Genomic DNA, 22,029 nt, shown 5'->3' on the forward strand with positions numbered 1-22,029 from the left:
AAATGGCCATGGTCATTCACGCTTTTTCGTTACCATGGTACGCAATGGGAAGGTGTCGAACGCCTTTGAAACAACGTGGGTGCCTTAATTTCCCTAGTACCAACAGCTTCAATTTTTCATCTCCTGCCATGTTTGCACCCACCAGCACAGTGATGCGATCTTTACTGCGTTTTCTTCTACTATAGGCTTCGCCTTTGAATATGGCTCTTTCAAAACTCCCACATCGATTTTACAGCCACACCACGCATGGCCGAAAAAGCCATCCTTCTCTCCCAGCCAGCGGAGAGGATTGAGCAAGCTCTCGAGCGGGCCACATGACTTAGAATCCTCACTGTGGAGTGAGGTGATTTCTCTCTCTTTCAAGAACTGGTTCGCGCAAGGCCTCGTTCTCTGCTTAGCAGTCATCGTGGTTAGTCGCGAATGTGCTTTTTGACGACAGACCTTTGCTAACTGCAGTCACTTTTGACTGTCACGTCATCATGGATGAAGGCTTTGGAAAGCGCAACCGAAAAACGGCATCGTTAGAGCAAAAAGCAGTCATTGTAAAAACTGTCCAGTCGAGGTGGCCCAAAACTTCGGCATTGTGGTGAACCCACTGTCTACCATTCTTGGAAGCTGTGAGGTGATCACAAATGCCATTAGCCACGGTGTGAAAGGCAGTCGCAAGAAGCTGCAAACGGCGACGCTCGAACCGGTCGAAGATGCTCTCTACAAATGGTTCTTAAATGCTAGAGCTGTGAGTATGACAATAAGAGGCGAAATTTCGCACAGAAAAGCAGTGAATTTTCTCTGCATAATAGGCCATGACAATTTGTTGCCAGTGGTGGCTGGCTTCAGTGCTTTAAGGAAAGATATGACATCGCTGAGATGTTTTGGAGCAGTGAAAGAGAGTTTTGAACCAGTGGAAGAAAATTACGCCCGTAAGGACATTTTTAATTCAGATGAGACTGGGCTATTTTTTTCAAATGCTCCCCAACAAAGCTCTTTCACTCAGAGGAGAGCTGTGCCACGGTAGGAAGCACAGCAAGCAAAAAATTACAGCGCTGTTTTGCGCGAGCACGGATGGATCAGAGAAAATACCGGCTTTTGCGCATCAACTCGATGCTTCGAAGGGAAACAAAATTTGGAGGTGTGGTATGTCTCAGATCGCAAGGCGTGGGTGACACGAGACATTTTTTGTGGAATGGCTGTGGAATTGGGACGAGCAACTACGTGAGCAGAACCACAAGGTGTGCCCAATACTATAAAATTTAACGGCTCACTACACAACTGTTACATTTTGCAATACTGCACTTTTGTTCTTACCACCCAACTGTACTTCCTTAATTCAGCGGCTTGATCAAGAGATACAGTCGACGTCCAATTTCCCGGACCCTCGAGGAACCGTGAAAACATCCAGAAAATATGGCAGTCCAGAAAGATGAATGGAAGCGATTTTTCACTGACAGAGAGGGTCGCAACAGGAGTACAAGGTTTGCATTGTAAATTAACAAATGTACTGTTTAGGTGGCTCTGAGAAGATCGAAAAGAAAAAAAAGCAAAAAATCTGATGTGGCCAGTGCTATCGCATTTGTCAACACTTAGGCAGGGGAGAAAAGTCCACTTATTTTCCTTCGCACAGCATTTGCACAGCGTTTTGTTTGCACAGCACCTGCCTCAATTTCAGGTAACGTCATGCTGTCGCTGTACACAGATAACTGCGGCAGTGCTTGCGTCAACTCTGAGCTCTTTGGCTGTGTAGACACTGCCTCTTCGATCTCCGTGTCAGAGTCGCCAGAATCCTCCGTAACTTGACGAATGATTTTGTCATCGGTTGATTCCTCACACAGCTCGAGTTTCGTCAGCTTCGGTGAAGCCCTCAAGGGTTATCCCGGCTGGAATGGAAACACCACCAATTTGCAGATCGAAAAAGGCAACGTCCACGGGTGGAAGTTCGTCGCACACGCATTTCGGGCGGCATTCAGTACGATGCTCGCATAGCGAAAACAATTCTCGAAGGCCTCTTGCGTAAGTACCTTCCACGATTCTCCAAGCGTGCCGACAGCCGACCATAAATCGACAGCATAGCCAGCGAAGCTTTTCCCTCTGTCAGAGCACAGGCTGCACAGCTCCATGCGGCTATGATGCAGCCTAAACTACGGCTCGCAATGAATTGGGGTACGCTAGTTTGTGGCATTATTAATTTCGAGGGTACGGCAGGCGTGACGCGATGGGTTGAAGGATTTAAAAACAAATCAAAATGGCGGCATCAATAGTGACTTCAAGTCTGTGGTTAGCGCTAAAAGGTCTGAAAAATCGGATGGCAAAAGCTATAAATGTCTGTATTTTGGACTTTTTAATACATTGACTTTATGGGGAACTTGACGGTGCCACAGATGAGTCCGGGAAATCAGGCATGTCCGGAATTTCGGGTGTTCAAGAAATCAAACGTCGTCTGTAACTATGTCTTTTAAAGCAGGCTACTGCAAACATTTGGTTGATCGCAGGACTTCTGAACATGAGTTTCCAGCGAGAAACTAAAGTCAACTTGTACATGGCTATTGAAATGCTGCAAGCCGCTTGGACAAGTGCTTCAGATAGCACAATAGGCAACTGTTTTTGACGTGCCATGTGCGAAGTGGCCTTATGCAACTTCACTAGTGCCAAATGTGATGGGACTGGTGTGAACGAAGTGGAAGCGTCATGGAAGGCACTCGATGACGCCGGTATTGTTGCAGGAGATGACTCATTCTGCAGTTATGTCAACGTTGATGTCGACGCGGCCACTACAGAAGAGCCTAAAGACGATATCGTCGCAAATGTCGCAGGGAAAACTGATGCAAGTACCAACAAGGATGCTCATGCCCATAGGTTCGATGTAGCAATGTCGTCACCAGCATTCAATGTGGCCGATCTCCTAGGTTGTTTCTTCCGCACCCATAAAGATGGCACAAATTGCATGAACGCAATCGCCACTGCTGAAAAAGAAGTCCGCTTGCGATGTCCAAAGAAAGAAAGCATCATGAACATGGCTCTAGCAGGCAATAAAATAGCTAGTGTGCGCACTGAACAAGTAAAATATTTGTTAACTATTTATTTTCTATCGCATGCATGGTTCATGGTGCCGTAGCAGTACATTGGGCTGTGAGGCACTTTCTATCTTTTCATGCATATAGGTGAGCGCCCTTCTGAGCAAACATTGTCGCAAACTGTTATAATGGATATAATGAAAAAATTGCAGCTCCCCTTCAACTTCGTTATAATGAGATTTGAGTGTAACTGGCTAAAGTCAGTGATGAATTATAATGGTACATTCATTGCTGACCACTACCTCGTCTTTGCTCTTTTTTGATGCTTCTCTGTGAAGGCATTGGTGCAATTGTTCGAAAGTCATAGTGATTAATTGACCAGTCTCAACCATTACTGGAAAGACGAAACACCTTTTATGGAACAATGAGATGTCAATGAGATTAGGCAATGAAAAATTGTCAGGGCATCGCTTCCTGCTTTTATATGGCTCCTCATTTACTCACCTAATCCTCGCACTCACATAATTCTCGCACCCCCAACGACGCCAGACAAAAATAGGATTTCTTGGTTTCCTCGACTAATTATTGCACCCCCGAAAATTGCCGCAATAATGTCGTTTGCTCGTTCTTTGCGTACGGTATTCTAATTCTCAAATATTTCATTGCACCTTTTGTGTCTCAAATAAATCTTGCCTTGTGTTGAACCTGTGGTTTTATTGTTCAAGCGTGAGAATCCCAACGTGCGGCCACTTCGTTTTCTTTTTCGCTCTGTACGTTTTCGTGGAAAGTTTTCCCCTCGTGATTCGCACACCCCCCAACTTTGCATCAGTTCGCCGTAAAAAAAAGTGCGAGGATTATGCGAGTAAATACGGTAGTTCAGTTAATTGTGGGCGGTCGTAGCTGACAAGAAAAGCATCAGGAAAGATGGCTGTATCAAAGTTGACTGCAAAGCTTTATGCTGCCTCTATTTCTTTTTTATTTTTTTCGTTGCAATTCAGCCAATAACAAAATACCTGGAAAGTAAGTGACCTCACTCACAGCACTCAAAATCTGTGTGTCGTGCTCACAGATCACGGATATCTTAGTTGCAAAAAACTGGAGCAAGGCAAACACGAATGTGCATCTCTCTGAAGCTTTATTATACCTTTTATACCTTTCTTTATCGCTTCGTATGCACCATATTTTTACCAAGACCATGTCTGAAGTGGTTATTGTAAAAGTAGGGGGCTTTGAAAAATATTCGCTGCATGTGGATGCAGTTTCAATGGGGCACAGAAAGATCGTAGGTGCCCTAAAATGTGGTCATTATAATAGATAGGTCCTTATGAAGTATGCGCAAATATCCGAAGTATGAATAATCTTCAAATAGTGTTTGCCATTCAATTCAATTAGTACTGGAATTTACCTATTACAACTTCCCCAGGATAAATAGCACAGTCAAAGTCCAACTGGCAGTGGGCCCTTCAGATTGTCAACATATTTCACCCCATCACACTTCCAATAGCAAAGCTACCTTTCAAGCTCTGCTACAGTTGCAAGCGCATACTGACTTGAGAACGTAATGCTTGTTCTAACATAGAGATTATCAATGTTGAAGAACTGGGGGTTTAATTAATGCTTTTTATTCAGGTGTTTATTTATTCAGCTGTTTATTTTATTTAACAGAATAGTTTTAGGTACATGATTGTGACTTTGGTGGCCCCGAGAACAATTAGGCTGCACATGTTTTGATGCACCAGCATGGCTGTCGCTGGTGATAGACGCCTCCGAATTTTACACTTGGGCACCCTTTGGCACAATTTTCATTGATACTATCAGTATGGTGCAGTAAATGTGATTTGGCACACTTTGGCACAGTTGGCACAGGAGTGGAATCACTGAATTTGCACTCACACTGCAATGTTCGAATTCCATTTGCACCTAAAATTTTGCTTTTCTCACAGCTCTAGTCCTTATATCTGGGTTTGCTATTCTACTGTATCTGTCCTTCTCACATGTTTTATAAGCAATTGTGAAAACTACTTAAGATATCTTCAATAACCCGACAGCCATAAAATTAACACTGCTAGCTACAGATGCATCAGTGTATACAAGTACATTATGCCGTCTGTTGTGAAGGCTGTCCAGCTGAGGCAGCCTTGGTCTGCAGCTCATAAACATGCGCTCAGACTTGCCTGTGGCCCGATCAATGGCGAAGTGGTCACTCGTCAAAGTGAATACAAGTGGATGGGCCCCTTTGGCTTCCACAGTCAGCAGTGCTGTTCCAGGCATCGTATTTTCAGCCACAGAAGCAGTGTAGAAATGCTGGCCAAAGATGGGCATGGCTTCATCGGTCACCTTGACTGCCACACCAGCATGGCTTTCCAGAGGAGGGTTGCCTGTAATAGGGTAACAGCCAAATCGTTACACCTATCAACAAAGGCTATATTTCGAGTCTTTAGGTGAAATCTTGCGTCAACTATAGCTCGACGTAAAAAAATTTTAGAACCAACATTTTAACCAGCAGTTTTCTCTTCTTCACGCCTGCGCCTTCAAGGTGGCATCCCTGAATAAGACAAGACTGCTTGTCAAAACGTCAACTCCAGTGGCACCTCGTGAACAAACATTTTTCCCCTTTTCAAATTTCTTCTGAAATTCTGCTATAGTCTGACCTGTCCATAACTGAATTAACTACTCACCCATGATGTCATCTCGCAGTGGCCATTGATGATTTCCAGTGTCTTTAAACGCAAAAGTGAGCATGATATAAGTGTGCAGAGACCTGGCTGCAGCATTTTCTAGAGTACCGGCTTCTATGCAGTGGCGAGACTTAGCTCTGGCTCCTTGAAATATCAGAATTGTTGAAAGTGCTTTCAACATTTCTTGTCTACAGTATAACCTCATTAAATGAATCGGCTTACAACAGACATTCGATTACTACATACAGTCAATCCCGGATATATCGAACTTGATGGAGATCGCAAAATAGTTTGATATATTATTAATTCTAAAAACAAAATATGCGTATTTAAGGCTTAAGGCATTTCAGGCCCAAAATATGGTTACAAGCACAAACATAACGGTTCACTAACAGTATAATGAAGAACAAGGTGTGAACTGCAAGTTACCGTATTTACTCGCATAATCCTCGCACTTTTTTTGCCGGAAAACCGATGCAAAGTTGGGGGGTGCGAGAATTACGCGGGGAAAACTTTCCACGAAAACGTAGAGAGCGAAAAAGACAACGAAGTTGCCGCAAATCCGGATTCTCACACCAGCAACTTACAGCAAGCTTTAAGAAGTACTAGTTAGAGCCTACCTCAACAATAAAAGCAGAGGTTCAACACAAGACAAGATTTATTTGAGACACAAAAAGTGGAAGGAAATAGTCGAGAATTAGAATACGACACGCAAAGCTTGTGGGCGTTGCGGCCGTAGCAGTAGTGTTTGTCGCTGAACAGAAGCCCTCAAAAGGTAAGCGTAGGACGTCAGTATTGGGCTGATAGCTATTTAACAGAATCGTCCGCAGTTTCCTTCTGAAGAAATAAAGTTTACCATCTATCTCAGTTTTAGGCACACGGCAGACTCAACGCGTCTTGGTGGCTTTCAGCTGTCGTCATCAGCAGCGAACACAAAACTCGTAGGCTCCGAAGGGCCTACCGGCGGCCCCGTTGCTGTTGTTTAGTGCATGATCCATCACTTGCAACTTGAAGCAGCCGTGTAGATTTAGTATCGCCTCATAACGTGCCAAGATTACCGACACAACGAACAAAACACGCCGCAACGCGCACTGGCCACTTCGGCTTGGCTTGGATTGGATTGAATCTCCGTGCAATAGTACGCTTGATGCTTAAGAGATGGTGCCAGATTGCGCGCGCTATCATCATCAGTGGCTGGATTGAGCAGACGACTTTATTGCGGCAGTTTTTGGGGGTGCGATAATTACTCGAGGAAAAAATCGTATTTTTCTTGGGCGATGTAGGGGGTGCAAGAATTGTGCGAGTGCGAAGATTACGCGAGTAAATAAGGTATCACACTTTATTTCACGTGAACATAATCAATAAACTTGTCTTGCTTCTTGCATGCCGTCGAGTTCAAGTCATCCACAGTACCACTGAAGCTTTTCAAATAAGAAAATTGAGCACCTTCGACCACAACAGCATTCATTGACGCAGAACGTCGATGCAAGCATTGTAGCGCAGCAAAATGTTGGTTAGCGGTGGCAGCAGCACTGGTAACGGCAGCCATGATCTCAGCACCCATGCAGTCAGAAACAGCTGCGTCATCATCAGCTCCGATGAAGTCACTCACTGTCTGAGATGGTGCCCAGAAATGCTGATAAGTGGCAGGATTCACTGAGGCACCATATGCCATTGTCAACGATTATGACGCACCCCAAGTCGTGACCTGGCCCGCAAGCAAAGATTTACAACTGAGCTTTGCTTGATGTCGCTTCCAGCACCAGTCACTATTTTTATCGCTATGTGGGCATTACATTCAGGTAAACTCCAGAATTATAATTTATCTGGAATGAGGCGAGAATTACACAACTCCACAAGGCACAAAAAACGCCGTTGAGGCCGAGTTCCCACTGTCGTCATCGGTTGACATATTGGCGATATCGATGTCACTTGTGGCTTTGTTGCTGGCAGCCGCCGCTTTCAGCTGCTTTGAAGCGAAAAGATAGAAAAAGTGTAGCCTCCGCGATATCCATTTCGAAACTGAGAACACTAAAAAAACGTCACGAGGTTGCACATTTCGAAGGCCATAATTTTCAGGCTCGCATGCCACTGTGCACGACAAGGAAGGGAACTCAAACATTGCAACTAGATCGCTGAATCACTTGGAATTCTCATTTTGGTGTGGTCGGCTATCTGTCTTTTTAAAAAGCACTTGGCCTGTGCGATACACCTGCAGATCGTGCATCGAGCTTACCGGTGCACTCGCAGGCGCGGTGCAATGAGCCCGATCAACGATGCGATAGCGCAGCATGTTGCGCCACGTGTATATCTGGATGACAATCAGTATGCAAATGATGTGACGTCACATGTCTGTATATATATATTCACAGCGGCGCTGACTAAAGGCATTCTATTCCTGCCGGGCTGACTGATAACGTTATTACAAATGGCGACGAGGGTCCTACGTACCCCTGTAGGCAGCAGTCGGGCGGCCATTCGGACAGAACGGAAGCAAGCGAGCCACGCATTCGTCCGATGAACACCCAAGTACGTGCTCCTGGAGTATACGGCATCACCTAACCAACGCCTTGCAGAAGTACTTGTCTGAGCACCGGCTACGAGACGTCGAGAGAAGCCAGTGAAAGCTAGGAAACGCCGAACTAATGAGTATAGCATCTCCAACTTTCTCGAAATGCGGCCACTGGGGAAAATAGCGGAGTTCGATCCAAAGACGCAAAACTTCGAGTCGTACTTAGAGCGTTTTGAGCATTTCCTAATGGCTAATGATTAGCCGAGGCCAAGCACCTTCCCATCTTTTTGACAGTAATAGGTCCAGAGGCTTATGAAGTGCTAAGAAGTCTTGTAGTGCCAGAGGCCCCGGGGCAAAAGTCGTATGAAAAAGTAAAGCGCGTCCTGAAGGAGCACTACAGCATCAGAAGTTCAGTAATAGCGGAACGGTTCAAGTTCAACCGACACGTACACAAGGAATGAGAAGGTGTCGAAGGGTTCATCGTGGAACTCAAATACTTAGGCAGAAAGTGCAACTACGGTGACTTCTTGCAAGACGCCCTCCAAGATAGATTGGTTGCTCATATACGAAACAAAGAAACCCAGCGCACTCTGTTTGCTGAACAAGAGCTGACATTTGATGGCGCTTGTAAAATTTCCCTGGACAGGGAACTAGCGGCACGAAACACTGAGCAAATGCGGTCCAGAGAACGAGAAGCATCGTTCACTTTGTCAAGGGCCGACCGTGCCAATACCTGAAACTAGCTAAGCCCAAGGGAAGCAAAGTCTGCAAGAGTGAAAATTGTAAGCCATGTGGCGGGGGACACTCGTCTGAACTGTGTTGGAACCAAAAACTCTGTCTGTCGGAAATGTTTAGAAGTAGGTCATTTGAAAAACATGTGCCCAATTCCTAGAGCGAGACCTAAGTGCACACATGTGCTCGAATGTTCTGACGAGGACTCGGAGCATGAACTGTACCATCTAGTTAGGGCAACCCAATCCTCTTATGAAGTCAGCGCACAGGTTGAAGGGTGTGCACTGAATATGCAGATTGACATGGAAGCGGCAGTCACTATTATTCTGGAGCAAGTTAACCAATCTCAGTTTTCACACGTGAAATGCGAACCGTGCAAAGTGTCACTTCGAACGTATACTGGAGAGCAAATACAGCTGAAAGGGCAATGTGAAGTGACTTTGAAGTACAAAGACCAAAGCAAGATGTTACCCATGATTGTTGTTAAGGACAACGGCAGGAAATTGATAGATATGTGGGGTTTAACGTCCCAAAACCACCATATGATTATGAGAGACGCCGTAGTGGAGAACTCCGGAAATTTCGACCACCTGGGCTTCTTTAGCGTGCGCCCAAATCTGAGCACATGGGCCTACATTTCCGGCGCCATCGGAAATGCAGCCACCGCAGCCAGAATTTGATCCCGCGAGCTGCGGGTTAGCAGCCGAGTATCTTAGCCACTACACCACCGCCGCGGGACAACGACAGGCAGTTACCCGCTCTGATCGGAAGAAATTGGCTAGAACGTCTAAAATTTGACTGGCTGGAAATTGGCCAGATTGCGTCGAAGACAGAGTTGCCCATCTAAAACAAAAGTACCCTGCCGTGTTTGCAACAAATTGGGAACAATACAAAAGTTTCAACCACAGATAGCTTCAAAACCGGGAACTACGTCGGTGTTTTGCAGCGCTAGGCCAGTCCCATTTGCACTGCAGAAAGAAATTGAGCAGCAGCTGTGGGAACATGTGGACACAGGCATACTCCACCCGGTGATGCGCAGTGACTGGGCTACGCCCCTAGTCACTGTTCTAAAGGAAGACGGCAGTGTCCGGTTATGTGGAGACTACAAAACAACAGTAAACGCTTCTCTGAAGATGGATCATTATCCACTTCTGAGACCAAAGGACTTGTACACGGCATTAGCAGGCGGAAAGGTGTTTAGTGAGCTAGACCTGTCCTCGGCGTATCAACAACTCCCACTTACTGCGGAGTCGCGACCATTGTTGACAGTCAACACCAGCCTGAGGCTGTGAGTTTCAGCGCCTTCCTTACGGGGTGGCTAGTGCACCCACAATCTTTCAGGCTATGATGGATGAGGTACTTCACGACATCCCACACGTTAAATCTTATATCCATGACGTGATCGTGACAGGATCTGACATTGACGATTGCCAACAAACACTAGAACGTGTCTTGCAGAGATTGAGCGAATATGACATAACGCTCAACACTGATAAAATGTCAGTTCTTTCAAAAATCGGTTACATATTCGGGTCACACAGTCAAAGAACAGAAAATTTACCCTGCAGACCCCAAAAAGAGGGCAATCTTAGAAGCACCTGAGCCTACTGCTGTCACGGAGCTTAAGGCATATTTAGACAGGTGGAATTTTTATTCAAGGTTTCTTAAGAATGCCTCGGCCGTTGCGGAACTGCTCTATCGGCTTCTGAAAAAAGAAAAAAAATGGACGTGGAAAAAAAATGTAGCAATGCGTTTAAAGCTACGAAACACTTGCTGACAAGCAGTAAGGTGCTGACATTCTGTGACATCAAGAAACCGCTCACAATGCTTTGCGATGCGTCGTCCTACGGCTTAGGCACTGTGATTTTTCCCGAGACAGCCGAGGGTGATGAAAAGCCAATCGCCTTCGCGTCGCCTACGCTAACAGAAGCAGAAAAAAAGTATGCGCAGTGCGAACGCGACGCTTTGGTCATAATTTATGGCCTAAAAAAATTTAACCGGTATCTGTATGGCCGAGATTTACCATATACACAGATCATCAGCCACTACTAGGTGTACTAGGGCACGATAAGCATATTCCAACTATAGCTGCCGCACACATGCAACGCTGGGCCCTAACACTTGCTGCTTACAGGTACCGCCCGAAATTTAGAAAGGGTAAAAATCTAGAAGTAGCAGACACATATCTAGGTTACCCTAACCAGTGCATGCTAAGGATGAGGCATCGGAGTGCTTCTCAATCTTTCAGTGTCTCCCGCTGATCGCGGACGAGATTGCGAGGTTCTCAAGGCGAAGCTTGACACTCAGCCGTGTGGCCCAATTCACGCTAAACGTGTGGCCTAGACAGCATGCAGATGAGTTGAAATCACACTATGTTTGTCGCGAGGAGTTATCACTGAAACAAGGGTGTGTGACAAGGGGTGCAAGAGTTGTAATCCCGGAAACGCTGACAGAGCGTGTGCTAAACATGCTGCATGAGGAACAACCTAGCACAAGCCACATGAAAATGCTGGCTAGAAGTCACGTATGGTGGCCAGGAATAAATTTGGCAATTGAACAGTACGTGCAGAGGTGCAAGATTTGTCAAGATGTGCAGCCAGCTGCCCGGCCTGTTTTGCTTCAGCCGTGGCAATACCCTCCGCAGTGTTGGTCACGCGTGCATGTAAATTTTGCTCAGAAAGACGCGAACGTGTTTCTGATGTTGGTCGACTCATTCTCAAAATGGATTCAAGTGTGGCCCATGTTATCAACATCAGCCCAAAAAACCCTGGAAAAACTTTTAGGTGCCTTTGCCACTTACGGCTTGCCAAAGGTCCTCGTAAGTGACAACGGGCCACAGTTCACTGCAGCTGAGTTTGCTGATTTTCTAAGTACAAATGGCGTGGAACACATTCGTCTTCCACTTCGTCACGCTGCATCCAATGGTGCTGCTGAATGAACGATACAAACTGTAAAAAAGGCTTTGCTGAAACAGGTGCTTGAGAATAAGGCCTGGGGTAAGCAGCCAACGCTGCATGAAAGTATTGATAGCTTTCTCGTGGCCTACCGGAACACGCCAAGCAGTGTGACAGGCAAATTGCCCGCTGAACTTTTTTGGAAATGCCAGCCACGCGTGCAACTCTCACTGCTCAAACTGGATTTCACAAAAAGCATGCAAAGCAAACAAAAGAAATTAAAAGAACAACGCGATTTGTGTCAGGGGTAGGAGCGCAGGTTTGTTGTGGGAGACAGTGTTTTGGTGAAAACTGTGCGCAGTGAGAGCATCTCCTGGGAAGAAGCTGTGGTGATCTAGGTTGTCAGTACGGTGACACACATGGTGAAAGTGCGCGATGTTCAACGCTTCACACATGCCGACCATCTGCACCCTCGACATGCGGACCCTGCTCTAACGCCACCGCCATTCGAAGTGCGCGCAAAACAACCCACAACAGGAAAGGTGCCGCCGGACCCCACTTCGACATATATGCAGCAGCAGACCAACCAGGATTGCCCCTTTTTGCCTGGAGCTCCGGCGGAACCCAAAACAAACGACGCGCTTGAGCATGACGAATTACAACCCTCAAAACATTCACAGCAGACAGAACGGAAGGACTTGGCCGAGTCTTCCGCGCCGACGGCAGCATCCGCGTCATCCACGTAAAATGACTGGGCAAGAGGTGCTGTTCGTGCCATGGCAGCCGGTGTTCTTTTCACATGGTAGAGAATAGTAACAGTGAGCAAGAATGGGCTACATGTAGCTCCGAAAGGCACTCGTGTCATCCTCCACTCTTGCAGCTTGCCCTTGGATAAATCTCCTTTTGGAAACCAGAGAAAGGGGAAAGCATTTCTGTCGTCTTCCCGAATCACAATCTGGAGGAATGCCTTTTCTATGTCCGCAATCACTGCCATCGGGTGCGTTCTGAAGCGTATCAGAATTTGCACGAGGTCTTGGTACAAGTTGTCACTTTTTCAAGTCAGTCATTGAGCGACTGCATCCTTTGGCATGTGACGAAGCGTCAAACACCACTTTAATTTTCCTCTCGAGCGCTTTTTCACGGATGACTTCCTTGTGCGGCTTGTAATATAACTACATCACATCTTCAGGTACATCACTGACTACTTCGGCGTGTCCTGCGTGAAAGTACTCTCTTATGGTATGGTGGTACATGTCGAGCAGTCATTTCCTGGAGTCGAGACGATTCACAAGCTTGTTCTGTCGAGTAACGCCGACTTGCCTTTTGCTTGGAAGCTCGAAACCATCCTTCTAAGGGAGGGCCACTTCATATCTTCCGCTTATAAAGCTCATCGTTTTCTCAAAATGCATCATGGTGTTGCAGATTTAAGGTGGCTTAATTATCATGTCCGTAATTCTTATGTTTTCAAGTTCCAAAAAGGAGCGCAAAATCTCGTCCGAATCCGTAGCTCTGACTTTAAGCACGCACACAATCATTTGTGAAGTAGTTGGCCGAGACACCAACTGTGATGTGCTTCCCTGGAAAGTTAGTGCAAGCTTGGAGTTAAGTGCGATCAATGATTCGTTGCCTTCACGCCGTGAAATCTTGCCGGTCAACACTTTCCACATCATATCGGATCCGATGAGTACGGTGATGCCACTCTTAGTGATGATAGATGGGTGTTTCAGCTCATCGGCGACATCCTTTCCCAGCTTCTTGAAAGACGCGACGAAGGCTACATCTATTGCTGTCTCTACGATGTCCTGGCAGGTGCCTGGGATCTCTATTGCTACTAGGAATGTTTCTGCACCTGAAAACTGGCTCCGCAATTGTAGTTCTAGGATGCGACGCCTCTTAGCCTCTTAACCTAGTGCACTTGCGAAAGTATTGAAGGCTATTCGAGTTGTTCCCCCGCTTTTCAGCTGAAGTTGCTTTAAAAAGATCTTCAGTTATGGAAGTCCTCCAACTGTTACCATCAAAAACGCCTCGTATGTAGCGGCAGGTGTCATCATTCATGGCCCATGCTCTGAAAGTCTGAAGAAAAACGCAAGTGATGCGCAGACTGTCATAGCTTTTTCGCCATTCTTGTTATCATAGTCTGACTTCTGCGAACACCTGTCGGGATTGCACGTGCTTATATTATAGCGTGCCGAGCTTGGCATCTGGAGCAAGAAATTTTCGTTTTGCAGTCCTGTGCCCGATGTCCTTTGGTGGTGCAGCGGAAAGACCTCTAGTCGTTGGAAAGCAGTTCCTTCTTTTGAGTCAGTATTAAGTGAGCTGTGCATGCTTCCGGTCCATTATAACTAGACGAGCAGCAAACGCAGTTGTCCTTGTTTTGCTGTACCGAGTTGCTATGAAGCACAGATGACGTCGTTTTCCAACGCTGAGAGTACGTCGACGGACTTATTCGACGACTCGATTTATTTGACAGGAACGCCAACACGCGCCGAGCCTCTTTTTACGTCTATACTGCCTGTGATCTACCGCTGCATTAAAGCGTGCCCTCGGAGCTCCTAGATCACTATCACGTCACCGCGGCCGAATGTGTCTAGCCTTTTTTTTATGTCTTTACTGCCTGTAATCTACCTCTGCGTTAAGGCCTGACCACACGTACCCATTGCAGCACATCGACGCATGTCTTTTTGATGCGGCATTGAACTCTCTCCCATATAGAGAAAGACAGAGAGAGCGCGCCTTCGCGTAGTTACGTGCCAACTCGCCACGTCAAAAAGCCTCACACTGATGCACTGCGACAAATACGTGGGTCAGGCCTTTCGCCGCGTGCCCTCGGAGATCGTAGATCGCCATCGCATCACCGCGACCTCTGTTTTGTGCGCCGCGGTTGTGGCAAACAGTGTAGTTTCGTTTTCAATCCACGCGCGCTGGCTGCGCACATCCCTTCAAAACCAAGTCCTTTTATGATATCTATGACCGCATCTGCCGCAGTTCTGTCCAGAAAGTTTGCAGAAAGCAATGTCGCTTTGACTGGTCAAGCGTTGGATGTGCGCTCACTTTCGGAGTTCGGTCAGTTATGTCATCACCGTACATTATCGTGTCAAGAACGATCAAGAACGATCAAGAACGACCCCGGTTTCGTCCACAGCGGTTGTGGCAACGACAACCACATGCGCTTGTAGAAGACTGTGCGTGTGCTGGTCGCACGCGCACTTCTGAAGCCTCGAGCACGCTGTTCTCGGCCTTGCTTCGACAATTTCTATACAAAATTTCATCTCACCGGCCACAATTAGGACAAGTGTTTGGAACATTCGAGTTTTCGCCCAATAGACACAGCAGAATTTGGCTGGGGAATCAGCGAATTCGTATCTGCCGCGCTTTCGCATTACTGAGATACTATTTTACATTTAGTTGAACACCTCTTAAATTCGTTTACAATAAAATGCGGTGGGTTCGCATAGAGCCTGGAGTGGATTGGCATGTATATTCCGGGAGACTTTCATGACAACTGTACACACACAAGACACGGTCGAAATCCGGGACTTTTCCGGACAATCCAGGAGACTTGGCAGGTATGCATGTGGTCTGCATCCTAGGGTGAGCAAGGCTTATAGCACGTGAATTGTAGGCCAAGCCCGAAGCGAATGAGTACGGAAGTCTTGTGGGTGGTCCGATTTTCTGTAAAAAGCCTTTTCTATCTCTTTAGACTCAGGGAGTCGGGCGTCGTTGCTGTCTTGCATTGCGGCTCGACGCCGGGCCGTCGTGACACCGTCCAGAACGGTGGACGCCGATCGCTATGTAAGCTGCATGGTGCGGCGAGCGATAGGGCCACCTAACAGAGTGGATGTCTCCTTGCGGCTGCCTTTTCTACACCTAGGCTGGGTGCTGGGTGGATGCCGGTTGTTGTTATGTGACTAATTAGGCCTAAGGCTCTGCACAGTCACCTGTCGCACGTGGCACAACTAGGTGGATAGTGGCGTTGGGGTGTTGCACTCTGCTTCCCTCACTTTTTTTTTTTTTAAATCTTGCAATGCACGAGTTAGAAAAAGTGACTTGTTTTTATTTTAGTGAGCGTCTCAGCCGCGGCCGATGTTTAGCTAGCAGTACTGACCATCATACCATGTGGGCGAAAAGCCCAATGCTACGTGGGTGAAAAACCTGAATGTACGCAGCGGGAGTGATGTAACCCGCGGCTGGCTGTCCTTTGCACATCGTCACCGCCGCTGGCCAGGAATGCGGTTGTGAGGTTGAGCGGTGGAGATGCCAGGGACTTGCGCAACTGCCTGCAGTCCAGCGCCCTCGTGAGTGCTGGTGACAACCGGAAAACGTGTCAGCGCTAGTGATGGTTCGTCGCGCTGACGGCAACGTTGCTGTTGCAGGACCGGTACTGAGTGAAGTCGAGCGGGACAGTGTAGCAGTGTCGAACGGCGGAGGCGTCGTGCTGCACGGACATTACGAAAGAACATGTGTTGTCATTTTTTTGTTAGAGCTTGTGTAGCTGATTTTTTTTTTGTTTTTCGGAATATGGTTTGAATTAGGGTTAGAGAGATGTGGGGGATGCTGACGCCCTTTGTAAAGTTGTTTGCGATGCGTGGCGCACGTGTCTTCCCCAAAAGCCACATTCCGGGCTACAATTACCGGGCAATAGGTGGCGTTGTGTTCGTGTTGATCACCACTATCATCATTATCATGGTATAGCGCCGGCAGCGACAAGCCTTTGTAGCAGTGACCAGCCTTGGTCGCGCCGACGGCAGCGTTGCTGTTGCGGGACCAATACTGAGGGGAAGTCGTCGAGCCAGACAGTGCAGTAGTGTCGACCGGTGGTGGTGTCGTCGTGCATGGACATTATGCAGGGACATGGGTTATGTTTTGTTAGAGCTTGTGGGAATGCTGACACCCCCCCCCCCCTGTAAAGTTGTCTGCGCCGCGTGGCGCACGTGTCTCGCCTCAAGGCTTCATTTCGGTGGTGACCACCGCCGGGCGATAGATGGCGTTGTGTTCGCTTTGAGTACCATTGTTGGTAGAGTGGTAGCGCCGGTGGTGGCCCCTGGCGGAAGGCGGGCCTTGGTGGTGGGCGACAGTTGAGCGAGCCTCTTCTGCGCGTGGCGGCTGCCGCGAACGGTTGTCTGTCGCGTGGGCCCCCCGGTGCTCGGCACCGCGGGCTTCGCGCCGGGGTCCCGCGTGGTAAGCCAGGCGTTGGCGACGCCGCCTTGGGTATGTGTTAGTGTGTTGTGTGGTTAGTGTGTGTTTATCATGTTATTGTGTGTTTATTGTGTCACTGCGTTATGTTGTTTGTATGGTTTAGTGTTAATTGAAATTGTTGTATCATTCGGCGGACGATATCGTCGTCTAAATTAGTTAAAAAACGTATGTATGTTGTGTGCGTTGTACCGACCGTGTCCACTGTGTCCGTTCACTCCAAGGGCGTGGCGATGCGCGCGTTCGCCTCGCCGAGACCCCACACTGGCGCCCAACGTGGGACTCTTGGAGTATCGGACGACAGTTTTTGCTGTTCGGTACAGGGATTTTGTTAGAGCCGGAGTAGAGTAGGCCTAGGGGTGACTTCTTTGCTAGCGTCGGTGGTGTGCTTTGTTGAGAAGCGAGGAGATTGGTTTTGTAACGTGTTTCAATTGGTCGGCAGGTTGACTTTCTATTTATTTTTTTTTTTGCTCGCAAGTGTTGTTATTTTTTGTTGTTGTTAGTTTTCAAAAACGTTGTTGAATTAGGACGAGAGCCATGCGGTCCGCATCCTGGGGTGAGCAAGGCCTAGAGCACGTGGTTTGTAGGCCAGGCCCGAAGCGAGTGAGTACGGAAGCCTCGTGGGTGGTCCGATTTTCTGTAAATAGCTTCTTCTATCTCTTTGGGCTCAGGGAGCCGGGCGTCGTTGCTGACTTGTATTGCGGCTCGACGCCGAGGCGTCGTGACACCGCCCGGGGCGGTGGACGCCGATCGCTCGGTAAGCTGCTGTGTGCGGCGAGCGATAGGGCCACCTCACAGAGTGGACGTCTCCTCGCGGCTGCCTATTCTGCGCCTAGGCTGGGTGCTGGGTGGATGCCGGTTGTTGTCGAGCGACTCATTAGGCCTAAGGCTCTACGCAGCCGCCTGTCGCACGTGGCACAACTAGGTGGATCGTGGCATTGAGGTGTCGCGCTCCGCTTCCCTCCCTTTTTTTTCTTGTGAGTACGAGTTAGGAAACGTGATTTTTGTTTTATTTTGATGGGCGTCTCGGCTGCCACCGATGTATTAGCTAGCAGTACTGACCACCGTACCACGTGGCCGAAAATCCTGAAGCTCCCTCCTCTAGGCCGCGCTCCTTTGTTTTCTTTCGAGTTTTGTTTTTTGTTGATGTATTCAGCGGGAGGGATGTCATCCACGGCCAGCTGTCCTGCACATCATCAGCGTCGTTGGCCAGGAATGCGGTCGTGAGGTCGGGCGATGGAGATGCCTGGGACCTGCGCAACTGCCTGCAGTCCGGCGCCCTCGCGAGTGCTGGTCGCAACTGGAAGACGTGTCGGCGCAAGCGACGGATCGTCGCGCCGACGGCAACGTTGCTGTTGCGGGGCCGGTACTCAGGTGAAGTCTAGCCGGACAGTGCAGCAGTGTCGTCCAGCGGCGGTGTCGTGGTGCAAGGACATTATGGTCGTGCGATATCATTTTTTTTGTTAAAGCTTGTGTAGCTAATTTTTGATTTCGAGATATGGTTTGATTTAAGGTTGGGGGAATGTGGGGGTGCTGACACCCCCCCCTGTAAAGTTGTCTGCGCCGCGTGGCGCACGTGTCTCGCCCCAAGGCTTCATTTCGGTGGTGACCACCGCCGGGCGATAGATGGCGTTGTGTTCGCTTTGAGTACCATTGTTGGTAGAGTGGTAGCGCCGGTGGTGGCCCCTGGCGGAAGGCGGGCCTTGGTGGTGGGCGACAGTTGAGCGAGCCTCTTCTGCGCGTGGCGGCTGCCGCGAACGGTTGTCTGTCGCGTGGGCCCCCGGGTGCTCGGCACCGCGGGCTTCGCGCCGGGGTCCCGCGTGGTAAGCCAGGCGTTGGCGACGCCGCCTTGGGTATGTGTTAGTGTGTTGTGTGGGTAGTGTGTGTTTATCATGTTATTGTGTGTTTAGTGTGTCACTGCGTTATGTTGTTTGTATGGTTTAGTGTTAATTGAAATTGTTGTATCATTCGGCGGACGATATCGTCGTCTAAATTAGTTAAAAAACGTATGTATGTTGTGTGCGTTGTACCGACCGTGTCCACTGTGTCCGTTCACTCCAAGGGCGTGGCGATGCGCGCGTTCGCCTCGCCGAGAGCCCACAAGCTTGTATAGTGAATTTCTTTTTTTTTCGGAATATGATTTGAATTAAGGTTAAAAAACTGTAAGGGTATTGACACTCCCCTGTAAAGTTGTTTACACCGCGTAGCGCACGTGTCACGCGCATAAGCCATATTTTGGGGTCACGGCTATTGAGTGATAAATGCCGTTGTGTACGCGAGCGGTAATCACCGCTATCATCATCATCATGGTTATTAGAGCAGTAGCGGCAGCAGTGACCCCTGGCAGCAGGCAAGCCTTGGTGGCAGTGTGCAAGAAATAAGCTGGTCTCTTTCTCTGGTGAGGTTTGGTGCGAACGGTTGTCTCTCGCAGGGCAACCCCAATGCACGGCACCGCGGGCTGTCTGCCGGGGGCCCTTGTGGTGAGTCAGTCGTTGGCGACATCGCCTTGTTTGTCATGTTGCTGAGTATCGTTTAATATTGTGTAAGAATGTCCTAGCGTGTTATCGCGATTGATGTTTTAATAATTCAGCTGACGATATTGTCGTTTTAAAGCAGTGAAATAAATGTGTGTGTGTTTGGTTTGGGCCGACCGCGTCTGCTGTGTCCGTTCTCTCCAAGAGCCTGACGCTCTCGCCACAACAAGACCCCACAGCATGGATGCGCCCTTCCACTCCAAGCCAAAAACAAAAAAACTACTTTTGCGTTGACAGTGCCACACTTTTAGTTAGCTTCACATATGTGGGGCTGCACTGGATGTGAAGGATGCTTTACCAGATAGTCTTCCGCGGTATCTGTGTCATTCGCTCTTCACTTTCGTCGCCATACGTACGTGCATGGTGTGACCCCCTACAACGCTCAGCTCTGCTTTTTTTTTTTTTTATGGAGACAACTGTATCGTCACCACCCAGGAGATGTCAGATTAGGCGCTGATGGAAACTCTCCAAGACAACGGTGATGATGGATCTTCGGAGGTCGACTCTTTATGCGCTTACATCTTGCACTGCGCCGCAATTTCGCAGACTGTGGCTTTGGCAATTAGCCAATTAGTTCGGGCAATAACAGGAAGGTGCATTCAATGCCATGTAATGAACTCGATAGCAAAAAATTATAATGTGATAAGAAGTAAGGCTGGCAGCCAACTCTTTTGGATTCGATATCGTGGAACTCCTACAAAATGCTGGTGTGAGCAAATGCGGCCGCTTCAGGGAGAAGTGCTTTTTTCACACAGTCCCTTCGCGTTGAAGCCATACAGCTAATACTTGCTGAGAAAGCATGCGTGCCAGCGATCGCAACAGCCCTTAAAATCAATGTTTTTTGCTGCCACCCAAAGGACCCACCTACCCTCTACGCACGTGTTTATGCTCGTTCAAGACGGGTGGTTCCCTTTCTGTTTGAGCACACCGCAGCAGTTCTAACGCGCTGGGGATGTTATCTTATACACATTCCAGGCGATAGAGATGGGCCGACAAATTTGATCTGAGCTTCTGCAGTGCTCGTTGGCTTTTACCCGCTCAAAAAAGTTACAAAGCCTGGAGTCATGTTATCAATTTGGACGACCACCAGACGAGCACTTCTAGAGCTTCAAGGACTTCGATGACAAAACACTTTGTCGTAGTTGTAAGGTGGCATATAAAAAACAATAAGAGGTTTGACTATTGCGTGATTGCATGAGAGTAGCCACAGAGAAGTCATCTTGGCTAGAATCAGCTTACGACTTGAATTGAACTTTAGTTGTATTGTGGTTTGTTCCGGTTTCATTTCACTGAGTACAAGGTTCATGCACGTGTACATGACAAAAGTTAAAGGGTTTTAAAGGACTTTGAAGGCTATATATGTGATTTTTCAAGAACCACACTGTCGGTTAGAAAGCCAGTCAACACAAGTTCAGGGGAGGATAAAGGCTTGAATTAACTATAGAATTCATCGAAAAAGGGTAACATCACTGAAGCAGACATTAAAAACATGGCTCCAATGACACTTTCTTTCCAGACAAATTTCAATGATAGTTTCTTGAAGTTGCATAAGTAATCACTTGCAGTATGACACAAGTTGCAAACTTTTATACAGATAGGAAAACTAAGGAACATTTATTACACAATGCCTCGTTTTTTCTGAACTTTCATACCAATATAAATTATCTCCTCCTGCTTGGTCTTGGCAGTTGTAGTGTACACGTATCCAAAAGGAGTAGGGCCACTGGCGTGGGTTTAGTCTTAGTGAGCTGCAGGGTACGCGCTCACCGTCGCCTCCAACACTAACGCCACTGCACACACGCGGTCGGACAGCCAATGCGCCAAGGCAGCATGGCGAGTACACAGTACTGTGCTCTCAACAGGTCGCAGCACTTCATTGCTTACGGCAACACCAAAATGCAGTACAGAGACCGCTAAAACAGGAGAGGTGGGAAAGCAAATGCGGCTTATCCACGCCACAGGTGAAAAGTACAACACAGGGTGCCATGAGCACATCTTTGTGGGCAAAAGAGATTCTTGGTGGCACTGGCACAACAGGGCCTGATCGCTCAAGCGAGGGCAAAATGCGCACATGTTGGCTTTGAAAGATGCGGGTCGTCGTAGCACGACCACGCGCTCAAAAACTGCACTGCTCTTCGGCCTAGCGTTCAAAAGGGGGCGACGAAAAGTAAGCGTTCATCGCGAGAGCAAGGCGCCGTTGGCAAATGCCGAAAGAGCCCCAAACAAAAAGAGTCAACGAACGGAAAAGAAATGCGTGCTCACCCTTTGTCGTCTCAGAGAGGTTCTCACTCGCTCACAACCCGCACGCGCGAAACGTCCAAAGAGATAGAGCGCAGTGCCACAATGGACATGAGGGCGAAAGGGGTCAACGTCACTTTCGCTCCCCCAGAGCCAACGGACGCGGAGGAGGGGAGAGTCATGTTGGGACATGAGAACAACAGAAATAGGCGACAAAGCCCGTGTAATGGCGGCGGGCTA

At 48.0% G+C, this 22,029-nt stretch overlaps 1 protein-coding gene across 7 annotated transcripts in view; it reads right to left on the reverse strand.

The window, feature by feature from the left end:
* The window catches only part of LOC119178697 (fat-like cadherin-related tumor suppressor homolog), an 812,220-nt gene that overhangs the window by 521,483 nt on the left and 268,708 nt on the right, over window positions 1-22,029 (reverse strand). For all 7 annotated transcript variants that reach the window (XR_012888480.1, XM_075882464.1, XM_075882456.1 and 4 more), the window contains exon 15: window positions 5,183-5,386. Coding sequence is in view for 6 of the 7 variants with exons in the window: in XM_075882464.1 (XP_075738579.1) it covers window positions 5,183-5,386 (204 nt within the window). In the remaining variant the exon portion in view is untranslated. The remainder of the gene's footprint in view (window positions 1-5,182; window positions 5,387-22,029) is intronic.

Source organism: Rhipicephalus microplus, chromosome 2 (genome assembly GCF_043290135.1).
Source record: "Rhipicephalus microplus isolate Deutch F79 chromosome 2, USDA_Rmic, whole genome shotgun sequence".
NCBI lineage: Eukaryota > Metazoa > Arthropoda > Arachnida > Ixodida > Ixodidae > Rhipicephalus > Rhipicephalus microplus.